The sequence below is a fragment of the Hibiscus syriacus genome, unplaced genomic scaffold (genome assembly GCF_006381635.1).
Source record: "Hibiscus syriacus cultivar Baekdansim isolate YM2019G1 unplaced genomic scaffold, ASM638163v2 tig00111330_pilon, whole genome shotgun sequence".
NCBI lineage: Eukaryota > Viridiplantae > Streptophyta > Magnoliopsida > Malvales > Malvaceae > Hibiscus > Hibiscus syriacus.
This window is the reverse complement of record NW_024063059.1, coordinates 5,887,156-5,913,158: the sequence shown is the minus strand read 5'-3', so window position 1 is coordinate 5,913,158 and position 26,003 is coordinate 5,887,156. Positions and strand designations below refer to the sequence as shown.

At 33.9% G+C, this 26,003-nt stretch overlaps 1 protein-coding gene and 1 pseudogene across 1 annotated transcript; one reads left to right on the top strand and one right to left on the bottom strand.

Moving 5' to 3' along the window:
* Positions 1 to 14,084: 14,084 nt before the first annotated feature.
* Positions 14,085 to 16,285, top strand: LOC120158587 (annotated as a pseudogene).
* A 1,339-nt stretch (positions 16,286 to 17,624) lies between these two features.
* On the bottom strand, positions 17,625 to 21,813 carry LOC120158749. The gene is made up of 7 exons (XM_039169522.1): positions 21,756 to 21,813; positions 21,141 to 21,223; positions 20,128 to 20,675; positions 19,950 to 20,013; positions 19,653 to 19,851; positions 19,346 to 19,561; positions 17,625 to 17,764 (listed from the first exon to the last, which is right to left on the bottom strand). Exons 1-7 carry the CDS (start codon positions 21,811 to 21,813, stop codon positions 17,625 to 17,627), a joined length of 1,308 nt encoding a protein of 435 aa, XP_039025453.1.
* Between the last annotated feature and the right edge of the window lie 4,190 nt (positions 21,814 to 26,003).

Sequence of the window (26,003 nt, the reverse complement as noted above, 5' to 3'; positions counted from 1 at the left end):
CGAATTATGGACTTTATTAAAATGATTTAAAATATGAGGAATTTTTTTTCAATTAAATGATAAAAGATGGAAAGGATTTGGTTTAGTGAATTAGACTAAATTATAGCAAAGGATGGTTTAGAGGGCATTTTAGTCCTTTAAAGAAAAATGAAATTAAAATTATTATTTTATAAGATATAAAGGTAAGGGAAAAAGGGGAAAGTAAATATCAACAAAAGCTCTTTCCTCTTCTTCTACTTTCACGTGATAAGCCTCCTCCATAGCTCCCAAAGGTAAACTTCAATTGATTAGTGTTTCTTGTTGATTATGAGTTGCTTTTATAACCTTAAGTGGTATAGAAGCTTAAGGAAGCATTAAATGAGATTAAAACTGTGAAATGGAAGAAATATATGGGATTTTATAAAATGGGTCTTTAAATGATATATTAATATAGGAGTGTTTATGGATGTTTTATGGTAAATTTGACTTGTCATAGAGGCAAATGAGAGATTAGAAACATTGGATAGGATTAAAAACACATTAGGAAAAGTGGTGTGATTTTTAGAACTTAGTGTTCTTGATAGATGTTAGATGTTTTATGAAACAAGATGAAGTAAAATTTGTATGGATAATTAGAGAAGAGTTACATAGCATTGTTGGGTGTAAATATAATGAAATTTGGCCCCATTTGGCTAATAATCGGGTTAAAAATTGGAAAATCTAGGCAAGAGTATTGGTACTGATAGAACAGTACATATACTATAGGCAAAAAGGAGATGATTATTGTTGGATAGTATCGATACTAATTCAATTAGTATCGATACCGTTGAAGTAATATCGATACCATTGTAAAGGTATCAATACCAAGCAAACATCGAATCTAATTTCGGTATCGATACCGTAAGAGGGTATCGATACCATAGTAGGGTAGTACCGATACCATGGTAAGGGTATCGATACCAGGAAACATTGAACCTAATTTTGGTATCGATACCCGGAGGAAGTATCAGAACCATTGTGTTAAAGTATCGGTACTAGGGTAGTAGTATCGATACTACTAAGCTTGGAACGACCAATTAGGTTGTAAGTTACAGAAATTGAGATAATGATATTTTGAATATTCTTAAGGTACAATGGTAAAAAGCATATTAACATTGGTATGTTATGTGTACTTAATAGATAATGGTGTAGATCGGAATCAAGCTCCTGAATCAAGTAAAGTAAAAGGCAAAGGCCAAGTTCCGGAGTAGCAGTTGGTGAGTTTTGGATATCAAAGCAAGGCAAGCCAGGTGAGTACATTCATTGTATGCATTCTAGATGAAAATGATTAGAAATTATTTAAGATGTAATATTTAAATGTTAATGTATGTTTTACCGTAATTATTATGTTTTATTGAATACATGGAAATGATATTGTAAATGAGTTTTAGAGTATGAACTGCTCTAAAACGAATGCAAATAAAAATGCATATGGGTGCATTATCGGATAGGTGCATTATCAATAGAAAAGTATGCTATAGTTGAAATGTATATGGGTACATTATCAACAAAAAAGTATGTTATAGTTGAAATGTATATGGGTACACTATCAACAGAAAAGTATGCTATAGTTGAAATGTATATGGGTACATTATCAACAGAAAAGTATGATATAGTTGAAATGCATATGGGTGCATTATCAACAGAAAAATATGCTATAATTAAAAAAATGCATAATGGTACATTATAAACATGAATGGAGGTTACAAATGGAAAAAAAGAATAATGATCATGATCGTGATAATTGTGAATAAACATATATAATGGTTACTTTACAATATTATGACTCACTAAGAATTTACTTAATGTGAGTGTTTTCACGCGTAGGTAACATCAGAAGTAATCAAGTAAGGAGTGAAGCCGTAGCAGATATCATTCACTAAGGTTGACTCACCAATAATATTAGGACAGTAGTAAACCTTTTGTAAACTTATTGGCATGTAATTAAATTTAACATAACATTTGGTAATATGTCTTAATGAATATTATTTATTATGTTTATTTATGTAGAAATTAAATTTGCAACAAAAATTTTAAAGACTTTACAAAATGAGTAAACCGTTTTTAAAGTAATGTGACATTTGTATTTGTATATGGAAACATATACGGGATACGGGATATGGGTGTTACAGGACATATTTGAATCATCAATTTGTAATGGCAAGGAATTTGGAATAACTTACAAATCATATAAAATAGAATAAGGAAATGATTGGTTAGTGAAAAATAAAACCTCTTTCTCCTCACATTCCTCTCAAAATTTCTTTTCTCTACACTCATCCCTTTCAACATATTTATTTTTAACTTCAACTTCATTATCATTCTCTTTTTCAGATCTCCTAATTTCATTTTTAACTAGTTCAATTATTTTCTCACGTAAACTCTATTTTTCAACTCCAAAAGATTTTGTTTCCTCACAATGTTTTTTTTTTTGCATAACAATGAAGCTAGACTTTATATGTTGTTGATCTTGAAGCACTCGATGTTTTGGCAATGGTATTAACATGAACTCTTCTTCTCTCATGGATGAATGAATATTGATTTAAGAACTCATCATGAGTGGCTCTTTTGTCGAATTGACATGGTCTTTCAAGCAACAAATGAGTTATGCTTATTGGAACTACATCACAAAGAACCTCGCCCTCATACTTACCAATGGAAAACATGTCTAACACTGGTTGAGTAATAGCAATCTCTTCATCATTATGCCATTGCACTTTATATGGATCTATATGTTGCGTTGTCTTCAAGCCTAATTTGTGCACTATGAGTGTACTTACAAGGTTGGTGCAACTTCCATTATAAATGATCATATGGTAAACTTTACCATCTAGTGTGAAATGCATTTTCCCTTTGTTTCTCGTACTCCATTGATTGAGAATATGAAACATCAAGTGACATGATTAGTGATTAATAGGAAATAAATGTGAAAATAGGATCTTACCAATAAATATCACACACAAAACCTCACGGTCACTCCAAAAAATTTGATGACTCTCTACTCAACACTCGTTTTTACATTCGATAATATAAATTGGATTTTTTAATTCCCCTTATTTTCTCACACACTCATTTAGCCTTTTTACACTCCTTGCTATCTTGAAAATTTCTTAAAAGAACTAACTCGAGACCTTGTCAAGTGCTATAGATGTCAACTGAAATGTTTGTTAGTGTAGAGAAAGTAGAAAGAAAAAAATTGATGAAGGGTAGGCTTATAAAAGAAAGAATGGTCACTTACTTAGCAAAGATTCTCACCACCTTCCTAAGAGAAACAATAAAAGGTCTTTAAGGCTTCTTTGGGCTCGATTGAAATGATTTGCACTTCATTGTATTTTGTTTTCTTTTGTTTCTTTTCTTTTTCTTCACTTTGATGAATGAAACTTGCTTTATTTTTCTTTCTTTTGATGTTTCTTCTTATATTTTATTCTTTTGAATGAATAAATGATGTTTTTTTTTTGCAATCCACCTTAGCTTTGATACCACATGACATAGGTCACCCGTAGCTCCAACTGTTGTTGAAGATAAGGTTGTCCTTTGCTTGTTTTGATCTAGGAGTACAACAAGGGTCCTTGCACAAGCAAGATAACTCAAATAGAATGGTCAAATGAAAGTAAATGAAATTGAAATAAAGAGTTATATGCGGAAGATATAGATAAGATGATGATATATTTGAAAGGTTCTGATGAAGTACGAAAATGGAAATAGAAATATGATGATGAATTGTTGTTAATCCCTTATTAATTTCCAGCCTGCACTATCTTTAGTAATTTGGACATATATCGAGCTCCCGATGTCGGATTGATGGGATTCAAAGTGAATTGGAAATATAAGATATAGGAGATTAAAAATCAAGAAGACTTCATAACCCAAAGATTCTTAGAACCAGCTCAAAATTGGCTTGTAATATGAATGATGTAAACTATCCCTTAGATTAATGTGTTCACATTGTTCACCTTGAATGTGTTTAGCTTCTTTTAGTCTTTCCATATACTCTCTAGATATGTTAAGCTCCCCTTTAGTTCATTCAGGTAATCTTTGAGCTCTCTTAAGCTAAGTGAGCTAGCATGACACCTTTATGAGCTAACATGAGTTGTCAATGCTTGCATTTTCAATCCATGAGCTGTCATAAGTTGCCTTATCTTCCAATGTACCTATACAAAGTATAAAAACCAATTCTTAAATAGAAAATGAGATAAGAAAAAAATATGCATGTTCCCGCATATCTAATGTAAAAAAATGAGTTAAGATAAGCTAAGAATTAATGAATTGAGCTAAATAAATATATGAATGAATAAGCCTTGCATGATTATCATAATGTATGAAAGAAATTCATGACATATGAATAGTCAACATAGTATAATGTGTTTAAGGCATACTTATGTTACACATAATGTATAAATGAGTAAGTGAACAATGAAGTAAGGAAGAACTCCCTTAGAATCAGCTTGGAAGAACTTCAAAGTTGTGAGCTTGTTCAATTTGAATTTGGTGCTTGGATGGATCACATATATATTAAAATGAAGCCAATCATGAGATTCAAAGAAATGAAACTTATCTTGGATTGATTATGAATCAATTGTTTCCAAATGGTGCACGTCAAATAACAGTCCCAGAGAAGATGCGTGATCGTCTCCTTGCTATTACAACAGACTAGACAATTCAGATTTATTGATATTCCTCTCCTTGTTTGTTTAGCATTGGTCATAATTCTTTGGTGTAGAATTAGCCAAAGGAAATGACGAACCCGTTGGGGTCCCTCATAATTCCAAGCAAGATTTCATATGTCATTTCAAATATTCCAAGTGGTTTGTTGAGGTACACATAAGCCAATCAGACTGAGCATTCACAATTTTTCTCCCAACGCCAAATTGGTCGGTCTTCAACTATGCCCTCATAATGAGGACGGACGAAAATAACCCATTGAAATGTTTTCGCAACGAGGTATCGCAAAAGAAGTTGAAAGTTCCAAGATCCTGTATCAGTGGCAAAGTCCCGAATCATGGCATTCATATAGATAATATGAATCTGATCAACTTTTTCAATTATTGACATTTGCCTTGGTATCCACGCATACTTCCAAAACATGGTCCTCATCCCATTACCAATGGACCAACAAGTATTTTCATAGATGAGCTTCGAAATATGAGGTAACGACTTCCAAACAAAAGAGCCATTCTTGGCAACAATGTTGTCAGGCATAAGATCATGAGTTCTATACATAGAACGAATAATTTTAACCCATAAGGCTTCAGGTTGAGGAACGAGATTAAATCCTAACTTAAACAAGAAAACCTCATTTTGGTTTTAGAGAGAGCAGATTCTGAACCCACCATGTTTTTGAGGTTGACAACAACTTTTCAAACTTATGGGAGTAGTGGAGGGGGAATTGTTGGAGCCACCCTAAATAAAACGACGAGAAATCTAATCAATCTCATCACAAACTCCTTTAAGGATGACAATAATTTGCATGAAGTAATTATTCAACAGAGTTGCCTTATCAAGTATTACCCAACTGACCATGGAAAGTTTAGTGGCTACCCAAGAGCTAAGTTTCTTGCGAACTTTGTCATTTATAAATTGAAAAGTGATCTTATAGACTCTTTGGTGGAAAAGAGGCATACCCGAGTACTTCCCAAGGTCATTTGAGCGTTGAAAGCCTAACTTATTGCAAATATTATCCACCACAGTGTCCTCGGTATTAGATAAAAAGAAAATTTTGGTCTTATTCATGTTGACTTTATGTCTAGAACTCATACTGAATTGATCTAAAATAGACCCGAAGAGACAAGCTTGGTTATCATTCGCTTTTCCCAACAAGACAAGGTCATTAGCAAAAAATAAGTGGAATAGGCGTGGACCTCCCCGAGAAAGAATCATTGAGTCCCAAATCTCGATATCCATAGTATAATGAATAATGACCTAACTTCTCCACACAAAGAACAAACAAGTAAGGTGATAACGGACAACTTTGATGGATTCCAAAGGATTTAAATAGTAGATGAAGGGATGACCTCCATAATGATCTAATGAATATTATCAGTGTTGAAAGTCAATTAAAGAGGCATCGAATTTGGTGGATTGGGCACCAAATTTGGTACATTTAATTTTTGTTGAAAATGGTAATGGAGAAATTATATTTTAGTCCCTATACTTTTAGGGTATTTATAGGATTAGTCCTTAAGCTTCAACTATACCCTAACTCATTTAGCTTCAAAATCATCCCAAATCATTTCTTTTTCCCAATACTAAAGAGTTTAGAGAGTTTTCTTATGAGTTGTGAGTGTTTTGCAAACACTTGTAAATTTTTTTTCTTTAGTAAAAGATCTGCAACAATTTGGAGACGTAGGCATAATTGGTCGAACTCCGTTATCAATTTCGGATATTATTTTTTCGCTTTTATTTCGTATTCTCACTAATCTAGTTATAGGGAAATTACTATTTTATTTTCCAACAATTGGTATCAGAGCTTTCGGTGGTTAATTTTGTCAGTTTTCTGCGAGGTTACTATTCATGTAAATAGTGAATTTTGTGAATAATAAAATTTGGTCAGCGATACTAGTTTATTGACGGAGGTGTTCTAATACACGGAGGTTCGCAAGAAGTGTCAGAAATGATAAAAAAGAAGCCAGATTCGAGTGAGAGCAATGGCTGTAGACGAAGGGAATGTGAAAATTGAGAAGTTCGATGGTGCAGACTTTGGCTTTTGGAAGATGCAGATTGAAGATTTTTTGTACCAGAAAAATCTATATCAACCTCTCTCAATAAAGCAACCAAAGGGCATGAAGAATCAAGACTGGGCTCTTCTCGCCAGACAAGCCCTCGAAGTTATCCGACTGACGTTATCTCGTAATGTTGCTTTCAATATAGCAAAGGAAAATACCACGGCGGGTCTTATGGCGGCTCTCTCCAGTATGTATGAGAAGCTATCGGCCTCAAACAAAGTTCCCTTTATGAGGCGATTCATCAATTTGTGGATGGCGGAAGAGGTATCAGTGGTTCAACACCTAAATAAACTCAACACAATCACAACCCAGTTGAGTTCCGTGAAAATTGAATTCGATGATGAAGTTCAAGCTTTAATTCTCTTATCATCTCTATCAGACAATTGGAATGCTACTGTTACAACAATCAGCAGCTCGTCGGGAAATAGTAAATTGAAATTCGACGATGTTCGGGATTTGATATTGAGTAAAGAAATTCGAATGAGAGAATCGGGTGAAGCATCAAGCTCCTCAGCCTTGCACGGAGTCTAGAGGGAGAACTTTAGAAAGAAATCCAAATCGTGGAAGATCTAAATCTAGAAGAGGAAAATTAAGAACTGGAAAGAAAGATTTTAACTGTTATAATTGTGGCAAGAACGATCACTTTAAAATAGATTACCGAGCACCGAATAAAGATATTGGCGCGCAGGAATCTGCCAATATGACAGAGGAGACAGGTGATGCCATGATTCTAAGCGTCAACAGTCTGATTGAATCATGGATCTTGGATTCAGGGGAATCTTTCTACTCTACCCTATGCCAAGAAATCATGGAAAACTATATCAATGGTGATTTTGGGAAGGTTCATCTAACTGATGATGAATCTTTCAAGATCGTCGGAAAATGAGACATCCGATTAAAGTTGCCAAACCAGACCACCTGGAAGCTGAAAGGAGTGAGACATATTCCTGGCCTCAAAAGAAATTTGATTTCTGTAGGACAGCTTGATGGAGAAGGATATAGTACAACCTTTTCAGGCTGTGAATGGAAGACTACCAAATGAGCACTTTTCATTGCTCGTGGTAAGAAGATTGTACTCTCTATGTAACCTCAAATTTGGAGAATATCATTGCAGTAACAGATGCTGATGGAAAAGCAAACCTATGGCACCAAAGGCTTTGCCTTATGAGCGATAAAGGGATGAATACACTTTTTTCAAAATGAAAGCTATTGGATCTAAAGAATATAGATGTTGGACTATGTGAGGATTGCATCTTTGGCAAAAAAGAGAAAGTCAGAAGGCTGAAAAGTTAGAGTTGGTTCATACTGATGTATGGGACCATCTCCAGTTCCATCTCTTGTAGGCTCACTATATTATGTCACCTTCATCGATGATTCTACAATGAAGGTGTGGGTTTATTTTCTGAAGAAGAAATCAGAAGTCTTTGATACCTTCAGAAAATGGAAGGTCATGGTGGAAAATGAGACTGGTTTGAAAGTCAAGTGGTTGAGGTCTGATAATAGAGGAGAGTACATAAATAGTAGATTCAGAGAATTTTGCACAAACAATAGGATCAAGATGGAGACAACAGTTCCTATGACACCGCAGTAGAATGGCGTAGCAGAGCGCATGAACAGAACTCTGAATGAACGTGCCAGAAGCATGAGGATACATGTCGGTTTGCCCAAATTACTATGGGCTGAAGCTATCAACACTGCAGCTTACCTGATCAGCTGTGGGCCTTCAGTTCCCTTGGATGGTGGAATACCAGAGGAAGTTTGGAACAGAAAAGAAATAAACCTTTCACACTTAAGAGTGTTTGGTTGTATTTCTTATGTACACATAAATTCTGCTGAAAGAAGTAAACTTGATGCCAAGTCCAACAAATGTGTCTTTGTTGGTTATGGTGGTGATGAGTTCGGTTATCGATTTTTGGACTATTAAAATCGAAAGATCATCATAACCATAGATGTCATTTTCAATGAGAATGTGATGTACAAAGACAGGTCAACCATAAAATCAAGTAGCTCCAATACCGAAGCTGAAATAAAGGAATTTGCTGAGTTTGAGGAGATTCCTGGAAATGATGTTCAGATCAGTCCTGAAGCAATTCAAGAAGAACCAGGCACACCATAACTAAGAAACTCCTTAAGAATTCCTAAACCAACCCAACGTTATTCGCCTTCTTTGCACTACTTGTTGCTGACTGAACATGGTGAACCAGAGTGCTATGATGAAGCAATGTATGTGGAGTATTCGGTCAAGTGGGAGTCTTCCATGAAAGATGAGATGGACTCGCTTATGTCAAATCAGACGTGAGAATTAACTTAATTACCACCAGGCAAGAGAGCGCTCCATAACAAGTGGGTTTACAGGATCAAAGAAGAGCACGATGGGAGCAAACGCTACAAAGCAAGATTGATTGTCAAAGGTTTTCAGCAAAAATAAGGTATTGACTACAATGAAATTTTTGTTCTAGTCATTAAGTTGTATACAATCATACTGATGTTGAAAATTGTAGCTGTAGAGAATCTACATCTTGAGCAGTTAGATGTAAAGATAACTTTCCTTCATGGTGATTTGGAGGAAGAAATCTATATGAGGCAGCCAGAAGGCTTCATAGAGGCAGACAAGAAAAACCTGGTATGCAGGTTGAAGAAGAGCTTGTATGGTTTAAAACAAGCTCCTAGACAGTGGTACAAGAAGTTCGATAGTTACATGGGTAGTAGTGGTTTTACCAGATGCTAAGCAGATCATTGTTGCTACATCAAGAAGTTCAACAACAACTTCATTATTTTATTGTTATACGTTGATGACATGCTCGTTGCAGGCCCAAACATGCAAGAGATTATAAACTTGAAGCAAAAATTGTCGAAGCAGTTTGCAATGAAAGATCTGGGCGCTGCAAAGCAGATTCTTGGGATGAGGATCAAAAGAGACACAAATTCGGGGACTTTGATGTTATCAAAGGTTGAGTACATCAACAAAGTACTCTCCAGGTTCATCATGCAAGATGTTAAACCAATAAGTACACCTTTAGGTGTTCATTTTAGACTCTCCAAAGAACAGTCACCAAAGACGGAGGAAGAATGTGCACACATGGTAAAGGTGTCGTATGCCTCAACAATTTGAAGTCTGATGTATGCCATGGTTTGTACTACACCATATATTGTTCATACAGTGGGAGCTGTTAGCAGGTACATGAATAATCCGGGCAAGGTACACTGGGAAGCAGTCAAATGGATCCTCAGATATTTGCGGGGTACTACAAATAAAGCACTTTGTTTCAAAGGTAGAGATATGATACTTATCGACTATGTAGATGCTGACTTAGCCGAAAATGTTGACATCAGAAGAAGCACTACAGGGTATGTCTATACTCTAGGAGGAATTGCAGTAAGTTGGGTTTCTCAACTCCAGAAGATAGTTGCTCTCTCCACAACTGAAGCAGAATATGTCGTTGTTGTGGAAGCCAGCAAGGAGATGGTCTGGCTCCAAAGTTTCTTGGAAGAATTAGGCAAGAAACAAGAAAGCAATGTCTTGTATTGTGACAGTCAAAGTGCTATCCATCTAGCAAAGAATCTGTCTTTTAATTCCAGGACGAAGCACATACAACTGCGATATCATTTTATCCGGTCTGTTCTGGAAGATGAGATTTTAAAACTTGAAAAGATTATTGGAGCTCAAAATCGGGTTGACATGTTAACAAAGATGGTGACTATGGACAAATTGAAGTTGTGTTCAGCTTTAGTTGGCATACTAGAGTAACAAGACCAGAAATGTTGTTGCATCGATCGAGGTGTGAAGACAGATTAAAATCAGTCTTCAAGTGAGAGATTGTTGAAAGTCAATTAAGGGGGCACTGAATTCTGTGGATTAGGCACCGAATTCGGTGCATTTAATTTTTGTTGAAAATGGTAATGGGGAAATTGTATTTTAGTGCCTGTATTTTTAGGGTATTTACAAGATTAGTCCTTAAGCTTCAACTATAAATACCCTAACCCATCTAGCTTCAAACTCATCCCAAATCATTTATTTTTCCCAATACTAAAGAGTTTAGAGAGTTTTCTTGTGAGTTGTGAGTGTTTTGTAAACACCTGTAAATTTTATCTCTTTAGTAAAAGATATGCAGCAGTCTGGAGACATAGGCATAATTGGTCGAACTCCGTTATCAATTTTGGGTGTTATTTTTCCGCTTTTATTTCGTATTCTCACTAATCTGGTTATAGGGAAATTACTCGTTTATTTCCCAACAATCAGGACAACTCATATCCTTAATAGAATGTGAAAGAAAACCCCATTTAACCCAACATAAGTCTTCTCTAAGTCAACTTTCACCATCATTCATTGAGTTTTCCCTTTCTTCTTTTTCATTTAATGAATAATCTCTTGGGAAATAAAAATGTTATCATTGATATTGCGCCCAGAAACAAAGCTAGCTTGATTCGAGGAGATGATCTTTGGAAAGATAGGCTTGAATCTATTATCTATTATTTTCATCACAAGCTTATAGAGGATGGAGCAAAGACTCATTGGTCGAAAATCTGCAAAGGTCCCAAGGCTGTTCACTTTAGGGATGAGAACCAACAAGGTTTTATTAAGATTGACATTAATATGGTTACCTTTGAAAATTCCTTTGACCCAAGAACAAATAGACCAGCCCACGGTAGCCCATTGACTTTGAAAGAAAATAGTGTGCAAACCATCTTTTCCAGGAGATTTGAGTGGATGCGTGTTGAAGAGGGCTTTCTTAATCTCCTCATTCGACACACTAGAGCTTAACAAATTATAGTCAGCTTAATACGGGGAAGGAATTCTGAATGGGAAAATCTTCTGAGGGAATTTCTTCATCCCGATAAAGATCAACAAAGAAAGCGGTAGTTTCCTTACAGAGAATGTCATCATTAAAACACATTCCCCACGACTAATCTTTAATGCTTGGATCCAATTACACTTGTGGCGACTAATCGCATGATTATAGAAAAATTTGGTGTTACAATCCCCTTACATAATCCAAGTACTTATTGATTTTTGTTGCCAAAGTATCTCCCTTCTCGTTTTTAACATCGGCTAACCAATGCTTGAGGATTTTATTCTTTTGGAAGATTTGTGTATAAACATCCATGTTCCACACTTTGAGACCGTTAGAAATAAAATTAATGGAGCTAGTAATGTTACCTTTGTACGACCAATTTTCACTAGTTAAGGAATTGAAGTTTGGACGTTGAATCCAAACAGCTAGAAATCGAAAAGGGCACTGATCTTTGAATCTAAGTAATAGGTAAATTTACAATGTAAGTTGTAAAAATATATCGGTTTCATGACAAAATACATTTACACAAAGTATCGATACTTTTTTGTCTAGTATGCTTCCCAAACTAGATGAATGTAGGAAGTATCGATAGTTAATAAAAATGTATCGATACATGACAATATAACATGTTAAAAATTGACAAAACCGGTATAATGATAATAGCGTAACTTATTATAAACTTTTATATATGTATCAATACTTTGTTATATCGGTCTCGATACTTTAATTCCACATAAAGTCTCAAACAATCTGCACGCAAAATGTATCGATATATATATATATATATATATATATATATATATATATATATATATATATATATATTTCATACTTATAATTTCGAAACCTATTACTTTTAAGTAATAGGTTAATTGACAATGAAAACGATTAAAGTCAATCGTATCATTATAATATAAGTAAACAATGTACATGGTTATGTTCATAAAGCTTGATAACAAATCAAGTAATTAACCGATTATGTTATCGTCGGATTCCTAAGGTTCCATCAACTTAAATTTTGTTAACATTTTAAGCGTTACCTAATATGTTGATAATACTGATAACAAATTAAGTAATTAACCTATTTTGTTATCGTCAAATTTCTAAGATCAAATTAGCTTTAATAATGCGCTACCTATTACGTTACATAAGCGCTACCTAATACATTATTATGCTTGATAATGTTTCCAGTAATTAACCAGTTATGTTATCGTCAGATTCCTAAGGCTCCATCAGCTTAAATTTTGTTAGCATTTTAGGCGTTACCTAATATATTGATAATACTAATAAAAAATTAAGTAATTAACTTATTTTGTTATCGTCGGATTTCCAAAGCCTCATCAGCTTTAAAGGTGCTACCTATTACGTTATATAAGTGTTACATAATATGTTATTATGATTGATAATATTTCAAGTAATTAACAGGTTAAGTTATCGTCAGATTTTCAAAGTCCTATTAGCTTTAAAAAGACGCTACCTATTACTTTATACAAGTATTACCTAATATATTATTATGCTTGATAATATTTTCAGTAATTAACCAATTATATTATTATTTATATTTTTTTGACGTATTTTACCTAAGACGGTAACATAATCGATTATTAACGTTTTTATTATCACCTCAAATAATATTTTTGATTAAATAATATAACATTTACGGTATCAAGACGTGCTAAGTAAATAACCTGGCTGCCAATTGCTTCTTCCTCGAGTAAGACTGCAAGTTTTTGCCTTTTGCGCTGCTCCCACCGCCGATTGATATTGTTGTTTTCTTAAAACCTTGCTCAACTTGTGCTGGTTTTTAAAGGTTGAATTGGAAGTGGGTCTCGGTTTTTACAACTTCATCTGCGATAGAAGTGGGAATAAAACAACAAGCTTGTCTAAGAGAAGGTTAGCTTTTTTTTCCTTCAAATTTTGTTGAGAGCCCACTTTCTATTTTGGTTAGTTTTGAGCTTTTAAATGTTGAAATTCTGAGAAAAAAAGGGAAGGAGATGACCCGACAAGGCCTACAATTTGCTTCACTCGGCTGAGTCTGGTATAAGGCCATTTACCAATTTGGCTTTAGTTCAGCTGAAACGACATTCACACTTTCTGGGAAGTATCTCAACATACACTGTTCTCTGGCTGTCTCTGCAAATAAAGAAAGGGCAAGGAAAATTTCCAGTTTTTGGAGTTTCCTTTTCCTTTTAAATGTTTAATGCACTTAGAATATTGCTAAAGATTCACAGACAAAATGGGGTTTCTCCTATGTATCACAATCAAGTGTTTTAGTTTATTATCTGTCGATTTTGTGTATGAGAATTGTTTATTTCCTTATTTTTATTTCTGGGTAGTAGCAGAAGTTCAGCAACTGGCAAAGTGTTGTCTGTCTTTTATTATTTGTTTTCTTATTGCATTTGGTTGGAATAATTGCTTTTTTGTATCTTATTAGTTGTAACTTAGTTTTGAAGTGTCTCACCCTGTCTACAAGTTTCAAGCTTGGTGATTTCATATTGTTCTGGTTCTTATTTAAACATCCTCAAGATTCAATGAGGTTTTATGTTTAATATATGATTTCTATAGTTTTTGTTTGATGTTAGATGAGCTATTTTTCTTGCTCTCCCTTTTCCCCCATTTGCTTGAAATAAATTTGGTTATTTTGATTATACATGTTAAGGCATACTTGGTCCGGTCTCCTTGCAGCAATGCCGATGTCTGGAGAAGAATCTGATTATGAAGAGGTTTCTATGCAGCAGGGCTTGTTATTCTCTGAGAGTCTCAAGGTATGAGAGTTAATGATATTTTGTCTGTTTACTTCTTAGGCTTGAAAGAATAGGATCTTCCTTAAAGTTGAAATCTTTGTTTTGTTTCTTTTCTTCTATATCCTGGTTGAAATTCGGTCCTTCTAGATTGTATGCTTAGCATTTTGATGGCCAAACTGATTGCACGCTCCAGTTAAATCACTGCCTAATTTGGTGGGTTTGTCTTAGTATTGCTAATCCGCCATCTATATCAGTCGAGTGCGATATGCACAGATTCGGCACTTCACACCGCTAGATAATGCATTTATATCTCATATCCATGGTTTTATCACAGAGATCTTTTATTTTAGGATTTGAAAAAACTCAGAACACAACTCTACTCAGCAACCGAGTATTTCGAGCTGTCCTACACTAATGATGACCAAAAGCAGATGTGAGTCACTCTAATTCATCATAGCTCATTTCTTTCAGCGTTGTTCAAGTTTGGTTACTTCCATTTTCTCCTATTTTTGATTATGAAGAAAGATTGTCATGTATATGAAGAGTGGTAGAAACATTAAAGGATTATGCTGCAAAAGCCATTGTGAACACCATCGATCATCTAGGTTCTGTGACATACAAGGTTAACGATTTTTTGGAAGAAAAGGTTGATGAGGTTTCTGGAACAGAGCGTCGGGTATCTTGTGTCGAAGAGTTAAGGTTGAATTCTTTTCATTTCTTGGTGAGATGACTTTGATTCTAGCCTTTGCTGTTATGTGCTTACAAAGTTTTGAACTTTTCCTTACTTGAATGTGGCACTGCAGAGAGTACGAAAATGCCAAGAATATATTGACCATGAAGGAATTTCCCAATAGTCGTCGATTATTAAAACACCGAAGTACCATAAAAGTTACATGTTGCCAGGCAATTACCCGACTCTACTCTGTTCTCTTCGCCTTTTTCCATTTTGTTGCAATAACCGGGAAAGAATATTTGGCTGTTTTTAATGTATTTGATCAAATCCCAGTTGGGGAGACCTTGCATGGTGCAAATCAAACCAAGTCAAAATATCAAGGATGCTGTCTAGACAGTGAGGACAACTGCCATCGGTTTAGGAGTGGTAGTTGTTTTATCTATCCTTTTGCATCATCTCTTATGTTTTGGATAAGGTTCCAATGTAACTAGATCCTTCCTCTAAATCTGTTCGAGCTACAATTAGGGAAGCACCACCGCCGCAATCTGTCAGGGAAACCCCGACATCTTCACGTAAAGATCACCATTACATTTCTGGTGAATTGCATTAATAGACCATAGTTATTTAGTTGTAATTAGAGCATGAATGCCAACTATTCTAGTAATGGTTGTTGCAGAAGATGACGTTCTCCATCTCCTTCTCCTCGGCCTCAACAGCGATCGACAACGTTTTCCTTTACTGCTACTCCACCAAAGAAAGAACTAGGTTGATGTACTTTCTATCTCTTTTACCATCCTATTTCCTTAAAACTTTTTTCGGTTATGACTTATGAATGCATGTTCGTGCTCATTGATGATACGATGCTGTTTATACGTATAATCAGAGAAGCGAACGGTATCACCTCATCGATTTCCTCGTTTGAGTTATGGATCTGCTAGCAGGCCTATAACCCTGAATAAGAGCCGGTCAACTACTCCGAATTCAGCTGGTGCGAGGCAACGGGTGAGTGTAAAGTAGTTTCATTTATATGCTTAAGTCTATCAATGAAGCATTGCAGCACATTTTTAGCAATCCATACTCTGTTAAGGATGACTACGATCTATAAATTCTAATTTGAATTTGGTTTGAATTGGCAGTATCCATCAGAGCCTCGAAAATCTGCTGTTGATTCTGAGAAAGACAACACCAAAGACATTGAACAAATTCCCACCAAAAGTAAGAGACTCAGAGCATTTTTTGGTCGTCGCAAATCAATGAAAGATGATATGCTGTATACTTATTTGGATGAATATTGAGGGAAAGGATGATAGAAGACCAAAACGGCCAATGACAGCAGGGGCGGTGTTAAAATTTATATATTCGATATAATTTTGGTTTAATAGTATCTTGGTTCATGTAAAAATAAATATTTAAATTATAAATAACAAAAGTTTATTAAATATTTAATCAAGTCAGAACTGAACTAAAGATAGATAATCCTTTGTTCTCAAAATTTTTGGTTTAATAACAATTTAGGTAATTGTAAGTTTAAATATTAAACAAATTAGGTGTTATATTGTGAATTTTGAGTTTTTTTTAAATCCAGGGTGAATACAAGTTAATATTTATACAAAAACTCTCAACTATTTGACAATAAATTCTCATGCCTCTACATGTGCAGTGTTCGAACTCGAGACCTCAAGTATAACAACAATCCCTTAATCACTAAGATCTCTTGGTTCGTGTTGAATTTTGAATTTAAATATCTAATTAGTCTTTATATTTTTCTTAAATAGTCCAATATTCCAGCCTCTGTTAATATTTAATTTTGGCTCCGTCCTTGGATTGAAGCAAACCATATATATGTATATAGTGAATGTCAAACTGTTTCCTCCATATTTTATAGGTTAAATGCTTAATTAGAGGCTAATTTTTGAAAGATTATTCACGTAAAGAATTGATCTTTAAAATAACAATGTAGGAGATCAGTCTTCTTTAATTGGATCAAATTGTGTTAACGTTTTAGATTTAATTTAAATTTTTTAGATGATCCCAAATTATTAATGATTTATTTATGTAATTACATAAAATCAAAGTTAATGCATAAGCTTACATATTTCGATAAAGAAAATATATAGCATTGTCTATTTGACTAAATTTATGTATAGTTTTAACATATATTCCTATTAAATTTTGCAACGTGGTAATATACATATTTTCATTAAATGTTTGTTATATTCAATATTTATTTTGTGTTAAGATTACTTATTTGATTATATTTTAATACAATCAATGGGTTCAGTTGCTTTAACCCATTAAACCATTTTAATAAGTATAAACGGTTACAAATAATTTTTCACTTCAAAGTTGAAAATTATCCGGATTCTACGCATATGACTAGTATATATATATATACAAATATGTTTGGAGATATTAGATTATCAGGATCAATATTGACCTATTCCTTTTATCCCATAATGCAGCACTAAAGAAAGTTGGTCAATCCTCAATTCCCTTGTTAGCATATGTTGAGCCTAACAGATTCTTTGCAATCCATGGGTGCAGTAAGCATGTCTAGAAATCATCTATTAAAGAATAGCAAAGATTGAGAAAGAAACTTCTTGTATTATCAAGCTAGAAGTATTGCATGGAGAGCTTCTATCTTTGTTTCCTTGATCTCACTTTGTTTATCTTCTTATGTTGTTTCATGTGAATCTACATCAACTGTTACCACTGGTACCAAGTTTTCTGCTTCATCTCTTTGGCTTTGTCCCATAGCACCATGTATACTCCACACTCGATCATCAATCCTTCTATCATACTTCCTAACTAGAGCTTTTCATCGATTAACAAAGATCCAAGAATGGCAACAAAGACAAGCCCCAAGGGATTGACAATAGATGCATACAAAGGATTCATCAAACGAACCGCCCATGAAACCAAGAACACCAACAAAGCAAATCCAAGAATTCCACAGAAACGATTGATACATTATCTAAGCTCTACTTAGGATGTATCATAGGAGGATTGATGATCTTGTGTGGAGTATAGGTGGTTCTACGGGGCAAAGCTAAAAAGATGAAGCAGAAACTCAGTTAGTACAAGTGCCAACAGTTGATGTAGATTCACATGAAACAACAGAAGAAGATAAACTAAGTGAGATCAAGGAAACAAATGAAGAAGGCATAGAAGCTCCCCTTGCAGTAGTTCTAGCTTGATAATACAATAAGTTTCTTTCTCAATCTTTCTATTCTTTGATATTCTTTTACATTATCCAATTTGTTTTGCTCTATTAATTGTTTTCATACTGTATAGGCTACTGGGCAGGTTCTTAAAATATGACTGATGTCCTGAACAGTCCGCCAACAATTCCGGCATGTAGCATCTGTCACCATATGACACCGGACTTGTTCAACAATTGTAAGTAATCAATCAACTAATTTTAAAAAAATTCGAGTTATTGGAGTTGATTTTACAATTCGAATTGAACTTCAATTTTTTTAGTCGAGTATATGAAATTATAACTCGAAGTCAATTAGAGTCAAATTTTTTTAAATTGATTTTTCGAGTGGAGTTGAGATTTCCACACCCCTAACTATGGCAAGGTGGATTTTTTTGAAATTCACACAATTTATTATAAAATATGATAATTATAATTATAATTATAAAAAATCGCTGTTAATGTTTTAGAGTGTTTTCTAACTTTATAAACTTTTATTAATACGGGAACACAATTTTTACAATCATTCATTATTTTTATATTTATTTATATATTTCTTAAGAATATTATATTAAATCATGATAAATAAAAAAAATATTAAACACTCATCATATTTAATAAGTTTGTAAGTTTCTATCGAAAAAATGTCAATAGAATAATTAAAAGTCCTACTTTAAAAGTCATAAATTTTTAACGATTTTGAAATAGTAAAATTATAAATTTTTAACAACTTTAGAAATAGTAAAATTATCAAAAGATTTGAAAAATAATTGAATTGAAGAAATTAGGTGACCAATTTAAATATTGGTTGAGGCATATAATTTCTAGAATTGGGTTCAACGTGCAGTGGGACTGTAAAAAGTTTTCAATGCAATAATTTTGGATAATTTTAATTTTATTACCCAAGATGCAGAATTCTGCTACATAAAATCTCCCATCAATGGGATAAAAGGCAACATACTACAACAAAAGTGGGTGGTCAACACCCCAACTATTACAAAGGTAAATATTAAGACTATCTAATCTATTTATATTCCTTCCTCTTAATTGAATACCTACAATCTCCTTAATTGAACTCATAATTTCTTTCTCACTTCTTGTGTTTCCTTGGTACAATCTTCTATATCTTTCCTCCCATAAGAAGTAGACTAAAACTCACCAAGCAAGTTTCAAGATAGTAGTGAAGAGGGACTTACCTTTCCAAGCACCACTGGCCCAGTCTAACATGCTCACCCAAGGTAATGAAGGAGTGCTTAAGCCGGAGAGATTCAGAATAGCCTTCCATAAGGAAACTGCCAGAGAGCACTCGCTAAACAGGTGGTCCGTAGTCTCCATTGCTTCTTTGCAAATTATACATGAACCATCGATTAAAATTCCCAATCTCAGGAGCCTCTCTCTAGTTGGAAGTCTATCTAGAACAACCATCCATGTAATCATGCTATGTTTGGGAACGTGTAGAGGAAACCATATCAATTTGTGCCATATGACTTTATCTCCTTTTACCCGTATTTCTTTCCAGAAATCTTTTGTCGTCGTTGCTCATGTGGATAAAACAGAGATTGCAACTGCTCTTAGATTGAGTAAGCGCCTGATACACCAACTTGAATTTGCTATATCTTCCGCTAATAGAAAGTTTGCATCTTTGATAACGTAGCTTTTGATCTAAGCTACCCACAATGATCCCTCTCCCGCAAGAATGTTCCTGAAAAGTTGTATCATACATGCTTTGTTCCATGTTTTAATATCTTTTAAGTCGAGTCCTCCCTCAGATTTCAATAGGAAAATCTTCTTCCATCTAACTCTGGCTCCAGAGGCAACCTTATCAGTGTCTTTCCAGAAAAATCTGGAGCAAAGTTGTTCAATCCTGTTAATAATAGTTTGAAGAATAATTAATTGTCTACACCAGTAATTTGCAATACTGAAGAGGATAACTCTGTTAAGTTATAATCTGCCGGCGTAGCTCAAGTGCTTTCCCGACCAGTGGTGAAGTTTTGATTTGATCTTTTCAATAAGGACCACACAGTCCTTTTCAATGAGTTTCCTTGTGACTAAAGGAACTCCTAAGTATCTCACTAGAAAGCATCCTTGTTTGAATCCCGTGGACTGTAAAATATGCTCAAGATTTCTGAAAGTGATTCCAACAATATAAAGTTCACATTTGGCATAATTAAGTTTTAGCCCAGACATTTCATATAATTGGTCCAAGACACTAATGACTCCATAAACAGATTCAATATTTCCCTTACAGAATATTAACAGGTCATCTACAAAATAAAGGTAAGTGAGGCCGAGCTTCTTACATTTAGGATGATATCCAAACAAGCCTTTAGTAGCAACCAAGTTAAGGAGACAAGAGAGGACATTAATTGCAATAACAAATAAGATAGGAGATAGAGGGTCACCTTGTCTTATTCCCCTTGCACCTTTGAAAAAGCCAATCAAGCTTCCATTGAACGAGATGGAGTATCTGGCTTCGTTAAAGCAGGATTCAATCCAACCAATGAAAGTATTAGGAAGTTGTAAAGCCTTAAGCATAACATAAATGAAGCCCCAATATAGAGTGTCAAAATCCTTGTGTAAGTCAATTTTCAAGGCACATATAGGAGAAATAATTCTCCTTCAATAACCTCTAACCAGTTTTTGAGCAAGGAGGGTGTTGTCAGCAATATTTCTACCTTTTAGAAAAGTGGATTGGTTGAGAGAAATTATCCCTGGAAGAAGTGGAGTCAACCTTTTGACTAGGAGATCTTTGTAATTGTCTTATAAATGATAGAGCAGCATGATATTGGCCGAAAGTCTCTAACCCTTTTGGGATTGGGAACCTTTGGAACCAAGGAAATGGTAGTAGCATTAAAAGTCGGAAGGATGAAAGTCTCTTGGAAGAAGTATTTGATATCATTTACTACGTCTTTTCCAACCACTGACCATGACATTTTGAAAAGTATGGTGTGAATTCGCAGTTCCTAAAAGACTTGAGTAAAATTTAGTTACTTCAGAAGCCATTTCATCAAAGGTTTCAAGCCTTTTGCCTTGTTCATTAACAAGAATTCGTATGGTGTCTATTTTGTTTTTACCTGCAATAATAGAATGGAAGAATTTAATGCATTTTTCGCCCTCTTTTAACCATTGCACTTTGGCCTTTTGTTTTAAATACATGCACTCTGCTTCTTTAAGGGATAAAAGCTCTTTCTATAACTTCAACTCATTTTCAATAGCGTCTTCTCCTCTTAGAGTTGATAGTTGATGTTGTTCAAGCTCTCTATTCTTTTGATGCACTCGAGCAAAAATATCACTGTAACATTCTTTGTTTATGATTTTGAGGCATGATTTTAGACGCTTAAAAGCTTGAGGAAAAGAACCTTCATCGGGTTTCCTTGAATAGGTGGATGCCATGACTGTCGAACGGTTTTTAACAAAATTGGATGAAGAGTCCAGAAGTTGAAGAATTTGAAAGGTTTTGGTCGATTAGCTTGGGTCTCTCTATTGATCCAAGCCAGAGCCATACAATGATCAGAAGCGACAGGTGCAAGGAATTCCACAAATGAGCAATCAAGTTTCTTTGCAAGAAAAATTGGTGTTGTTTGTTGCTCCAGGTGAAGGAAGTACCAAAGAAAGGGTGGTCTTGAAGGTGAAGATCTTGAGTGACCTCTTGAAAGTCCTTCATGTCTGGTGTTGTTAGTAGACCCATAAGATCGTAGTTTGAACTTTCATTCGAATACAATATAACATTGAAGTCACTTCCTAATATCCATGGTAATGATCCAAAATTTGTTTCCAATTCGCAAAGATGATGTCAGAGTTGTCTTCTAGTAATACCATCATTACTGGCATAGATAGTTGTAATGATCAGGGGAATACCCTTAAAAGAGCCACTGATAGTAACAGACTGAGCTGTAGCTTGACAATGTGAGATGTCTAAATCTTTTTTCCAAAGAATCCATATCCTCCCGTTTGAAGCAAATTCGTAATTTGAACAGGTATTCCATTCTGTAAATTTGGATTTGAAAATTTCCTTTGATTTCTCCAATTTGACACGGGTCTCGAGTAAACAGAGAATGTCAACATTATTTATAATAGCCCTTTGCAAGATTTTTGTTTGTTTTAGAGGATTGTTTAATGCTCTAATATTCCAGAAGCTAAAAATCATAGAGAATGAGGGTCCATTTCACCCCATTACCACAACATGTTAGACTTTTTGCATAGTCTAGGTGATCTTTCTTTTTTGCTTTGAGGTCATTAACCAAACCTGCAACACCTAGATATGCTGAACGAATTTTCCTACCTTGATATTCTATTATGGTAGGATTTTCGTCCACTTAATTAAGGACATTAAATCATCTTTTGGATCCAATAAAAGTTGCTTTTGACTTATCCTTAGCTGGCCTTCCTCTGCCACGTTTAGGAACTGGATGATCTGCAATAATTATTCCTTCGTTTGAACCGGTTGGTGCGGGTGCAAGTACCTGTTCGTCATCAATTAAATTATTGACTAAAGTTGGATGGTCAGCGTTTTGTGTTCCTTCCAATGATGTGGTAGGGTCTTCCATGTGTTCAAATGTTGTAGCAGTAATTTTCGGTGCAGCAATTGTTCCTGTTGGAGTGGCCCCAATTCCAATTGCCTTTTCGTTAATTTGTTGCACGTCGTTTACTTTAGCTTCCTGGATCCCCGGTGCTTCACGCGTTGCAGCTGTGTTTTTGTGATCAGCTTTTAATTCTGGTTAAACTGCTTCATATCCAATTACCTCTTGCTTATTTTACTGAACGTCATTATCTTTGGCACCCTGTAACCCCGGTTCCTGCAGCAATTTGATGCCTTCAACAGTTTCGGCCGGTAAGGTAGTAGTCATTGCTCCCTTTTTCTCCAAACTTGCGAGGTTGCTGAGGCAGTATTAGATTGTTCAAAGCATCCTTTTTCGGCATGTCTGAAGATTTTACATTTTCTACAGCAAGGAGGTAACCAGGGTACTTCGACAGTAATTGATGTTGCCTTCCTGTTGCTAAGGATTACATCCACAAACTTAAGAATTTCCTCGTTCACTCCAGTTTCAACTCAAATTTTTGCAAATTCAAGTCTTGATTTGGAGGCAGTAATAGAATCCATAGATAATGGAACTCCTATAGCACTGACAATATAACTTAATCCCGCTCTTGAGAAAAGTTCTAGAGGTATATGATATAAATGAACCCAGATTGGGATTCTGGAAAGATCAAAATCTAGCCTTTTTAAGTTTGGTTCTCATTTTCTGAGGATCAAATGTTTGTTTAGAATGTGTCAGGGACCGTTTTCTAGAACCCAATCCCTAGCCGATTCAGAATTGAAAGAATAAATGTAGAGGTTGTTTCCAGCTAGATTAACCTTAACATAAGCTCCTTGCAGTGTCTTTTTCCAAAGATTATCGGCAATCCTTTGTAAAGAATTAAAATTCGGTGCAGCTCCAAGGGATTGTCCAACCAAGGAAAGTCTCCATTCAACAATACCAGCATCAAATACCTCAGGGGAGGTTGAACTGAAGGAATCCCATCTCATAATTTTGGGAGAAAATACTCTAACTATTGCCCTGATGAACACCCAAACAATTTCCTCCAGTCAATTGAAGGAAGGAATTAACGTGATCAAGGAAGAAGATAGACAGGAGAGAAAACGGAAGGGAGGTAGTTGGAGTCACCGGAGAAACAACAAATTACTTATCTTTAGATGAATTTGGAAAGTTGAGTAACACCATTTAAATAAAATACATAGAATTAAAATGACTTTAAACTCATCGAAATTGAATATTTTGAGAACAAATATGACAAAATTCAATTTACTGCAACAAAGACAATAATAGTCAAAGATTAAAATTGAGAAGGAAGATATAAAGGTTTAATATTACTAAAATTGAGAATATTAATAAATCATCTATTTAAAAAAACACATCTTGCAAAAAAGTGATAGAAGAATAATTTAAATTTAACAAATTAAAAAAGTGAGGAGGCTCAGATCCTTCACCTTCATTTTGAGACCTTTCTTGATTTGATTTTTGTGGCTTTTTTTTAAAAAAAAAATAAAAAAATTAATATTTTCACCTTGATTTTCATATAATTGTTGTGGATGATATATTTGAAGAGGATGATATATGAGAAGTGGACATGGGTGATACGTTGGTGGTGAAAGATGCATTTAAAGTTCATATGACACATATTAATTAAAAAATGATAAATAATAATCATATGGTTGTGGATAACCATGGGAAGGTTGAAAATATAAAGATTGTTACGGTGCATATAACTTGTTTCACTAACCATTTTAATTGTTAATCTTTATAATTGAGGAACACATGTGTCACATATTATCCACCAGTCATCTGTAAAATAGTATTTAAATTTCAAAATAACTTTAAAAATATACAATATAATTAAATAATTTATAAATAATTTAGTTAATTATTTAAATTGTTTCATTCACTTTCATGCTTTTAATGCATGTGGAATACCGATTGTCTCATGTTTATCTTGAAATATTAACAACTGTATAAATAAATGATAGAGTAAACATGAATAAAAAATATATTTTCAAATTATATATTTGAGTTACAAATAATAATAATTGAATATACTAACAACCAGTTTGTCTAATGTGATGAGACGCTAGATCCCTTAAGTAAGGTTAGAGGTTTGAATCCTGGCGATTGCGAATGGAGCAAACTGGGTTGAGAGGGTCGTCCTTGCCTCTGCATTACCCGATTCGGATTAGTCGATCAATAGATCGAATACCAATAATTATACCCAAAAATTACTTGAATCTAACAATTTTAACCATTTAACTTAAGTATTAAGATAAGGTTCTAATTTTTAAATTACCCATAGTGTACTTCTAATGTTTCTATCAATATATTCTTAGATGCTCCACCCCAAATTGAAATTAAGAATTGAGAAAATAATCTAAGCATAATATATATGAATATTGTTAAATAATAATAATATAACCTTTAAAATAATAAAATTTCATCTATAATAAAATAATAATATATATAAATAATAAAATATAAAAATTTAAAAAAATTCTTATTTATATGAGATTTTATCTTACTAGTTGAATGAAAATTAGACTGCATAAAATTTCATCTATCGTAAGTAATATTTTTGTACTCGATAAAATATTAACAATTATATTGAATTGCTCATTTAAGTCTATCTACAATCTCATAAATAAAATTTATTGTTGATTTTAATCACTATCAACAAAGTTCAATACTTTTTAAACTTTTATAAAGTCACTTGACTTTTTTTCGAAATCTTTTAGCAAAGCAAATTTTTTGGCTTCATACGCAGATCTTGATTTTTGTTGTCCTCATTTTGATTTTTTAAATTCATAAATATTCATAATATAATTTAAATTATTTAAAATTAATGAAACAGTAAAAGTTGATATACTTAAGTAATTATATAATTATTTATAAAATACTTATATGTGAATTAAACATTTATCTCAAGCCTTGCTTTTGTCTTATTATCTCTTCATGCTGAACAAAATGAGTTTTAAATTGAGTAAAAATAGGTCGAAGTAATTGCTTCCTGTATGTATACTTCTTCATTGATCATCAGTTCAAATGTGATCGTATATGAAGCAAGTCACTTTCTTAGCCTCATCTAACACTTTTGCTACACTAGGCTTTTCTTCCCATAACTTCAACGCATAAATGTAAACAATGAGATGCATATAAGGTCTAATATAAATGTTCTCTTTTCGACATTATTTTTTTTCCAGCAACTTTCATTGTTGTCTCATGATCAATCAATATTTAGACACGATAGCTTTCTCCAATTTCTTCTTACACCTTTAGTAATAGCCACACAAATATAATAATTCAAAAA

Excerpts from the sequence above, each read along its gene's own strand:
- LOC120158749 (XM_039169522.1), bottom strand. The coding sequence starts at position 21,813 with ATGAAGGACTTTCAAGAGGTCACTCAAGATCTTCACCTTCAAGACCAC. Across the intron at positions 21,224-21,755 it reads TCAAGACCACCCTTTCTTTG|GTAAAAACAAAATAGACACC; the intron begins GTACTTCCTTCA and ends CTATTATTGCAG. Across the intron at positions 20,014-20,127 it reads AAATCAAAACTTCACCACTG|GATTGAACAACTTTGCTCCA; the intron begins GTCGGGAAAGCA and ends TATTATTAACAG.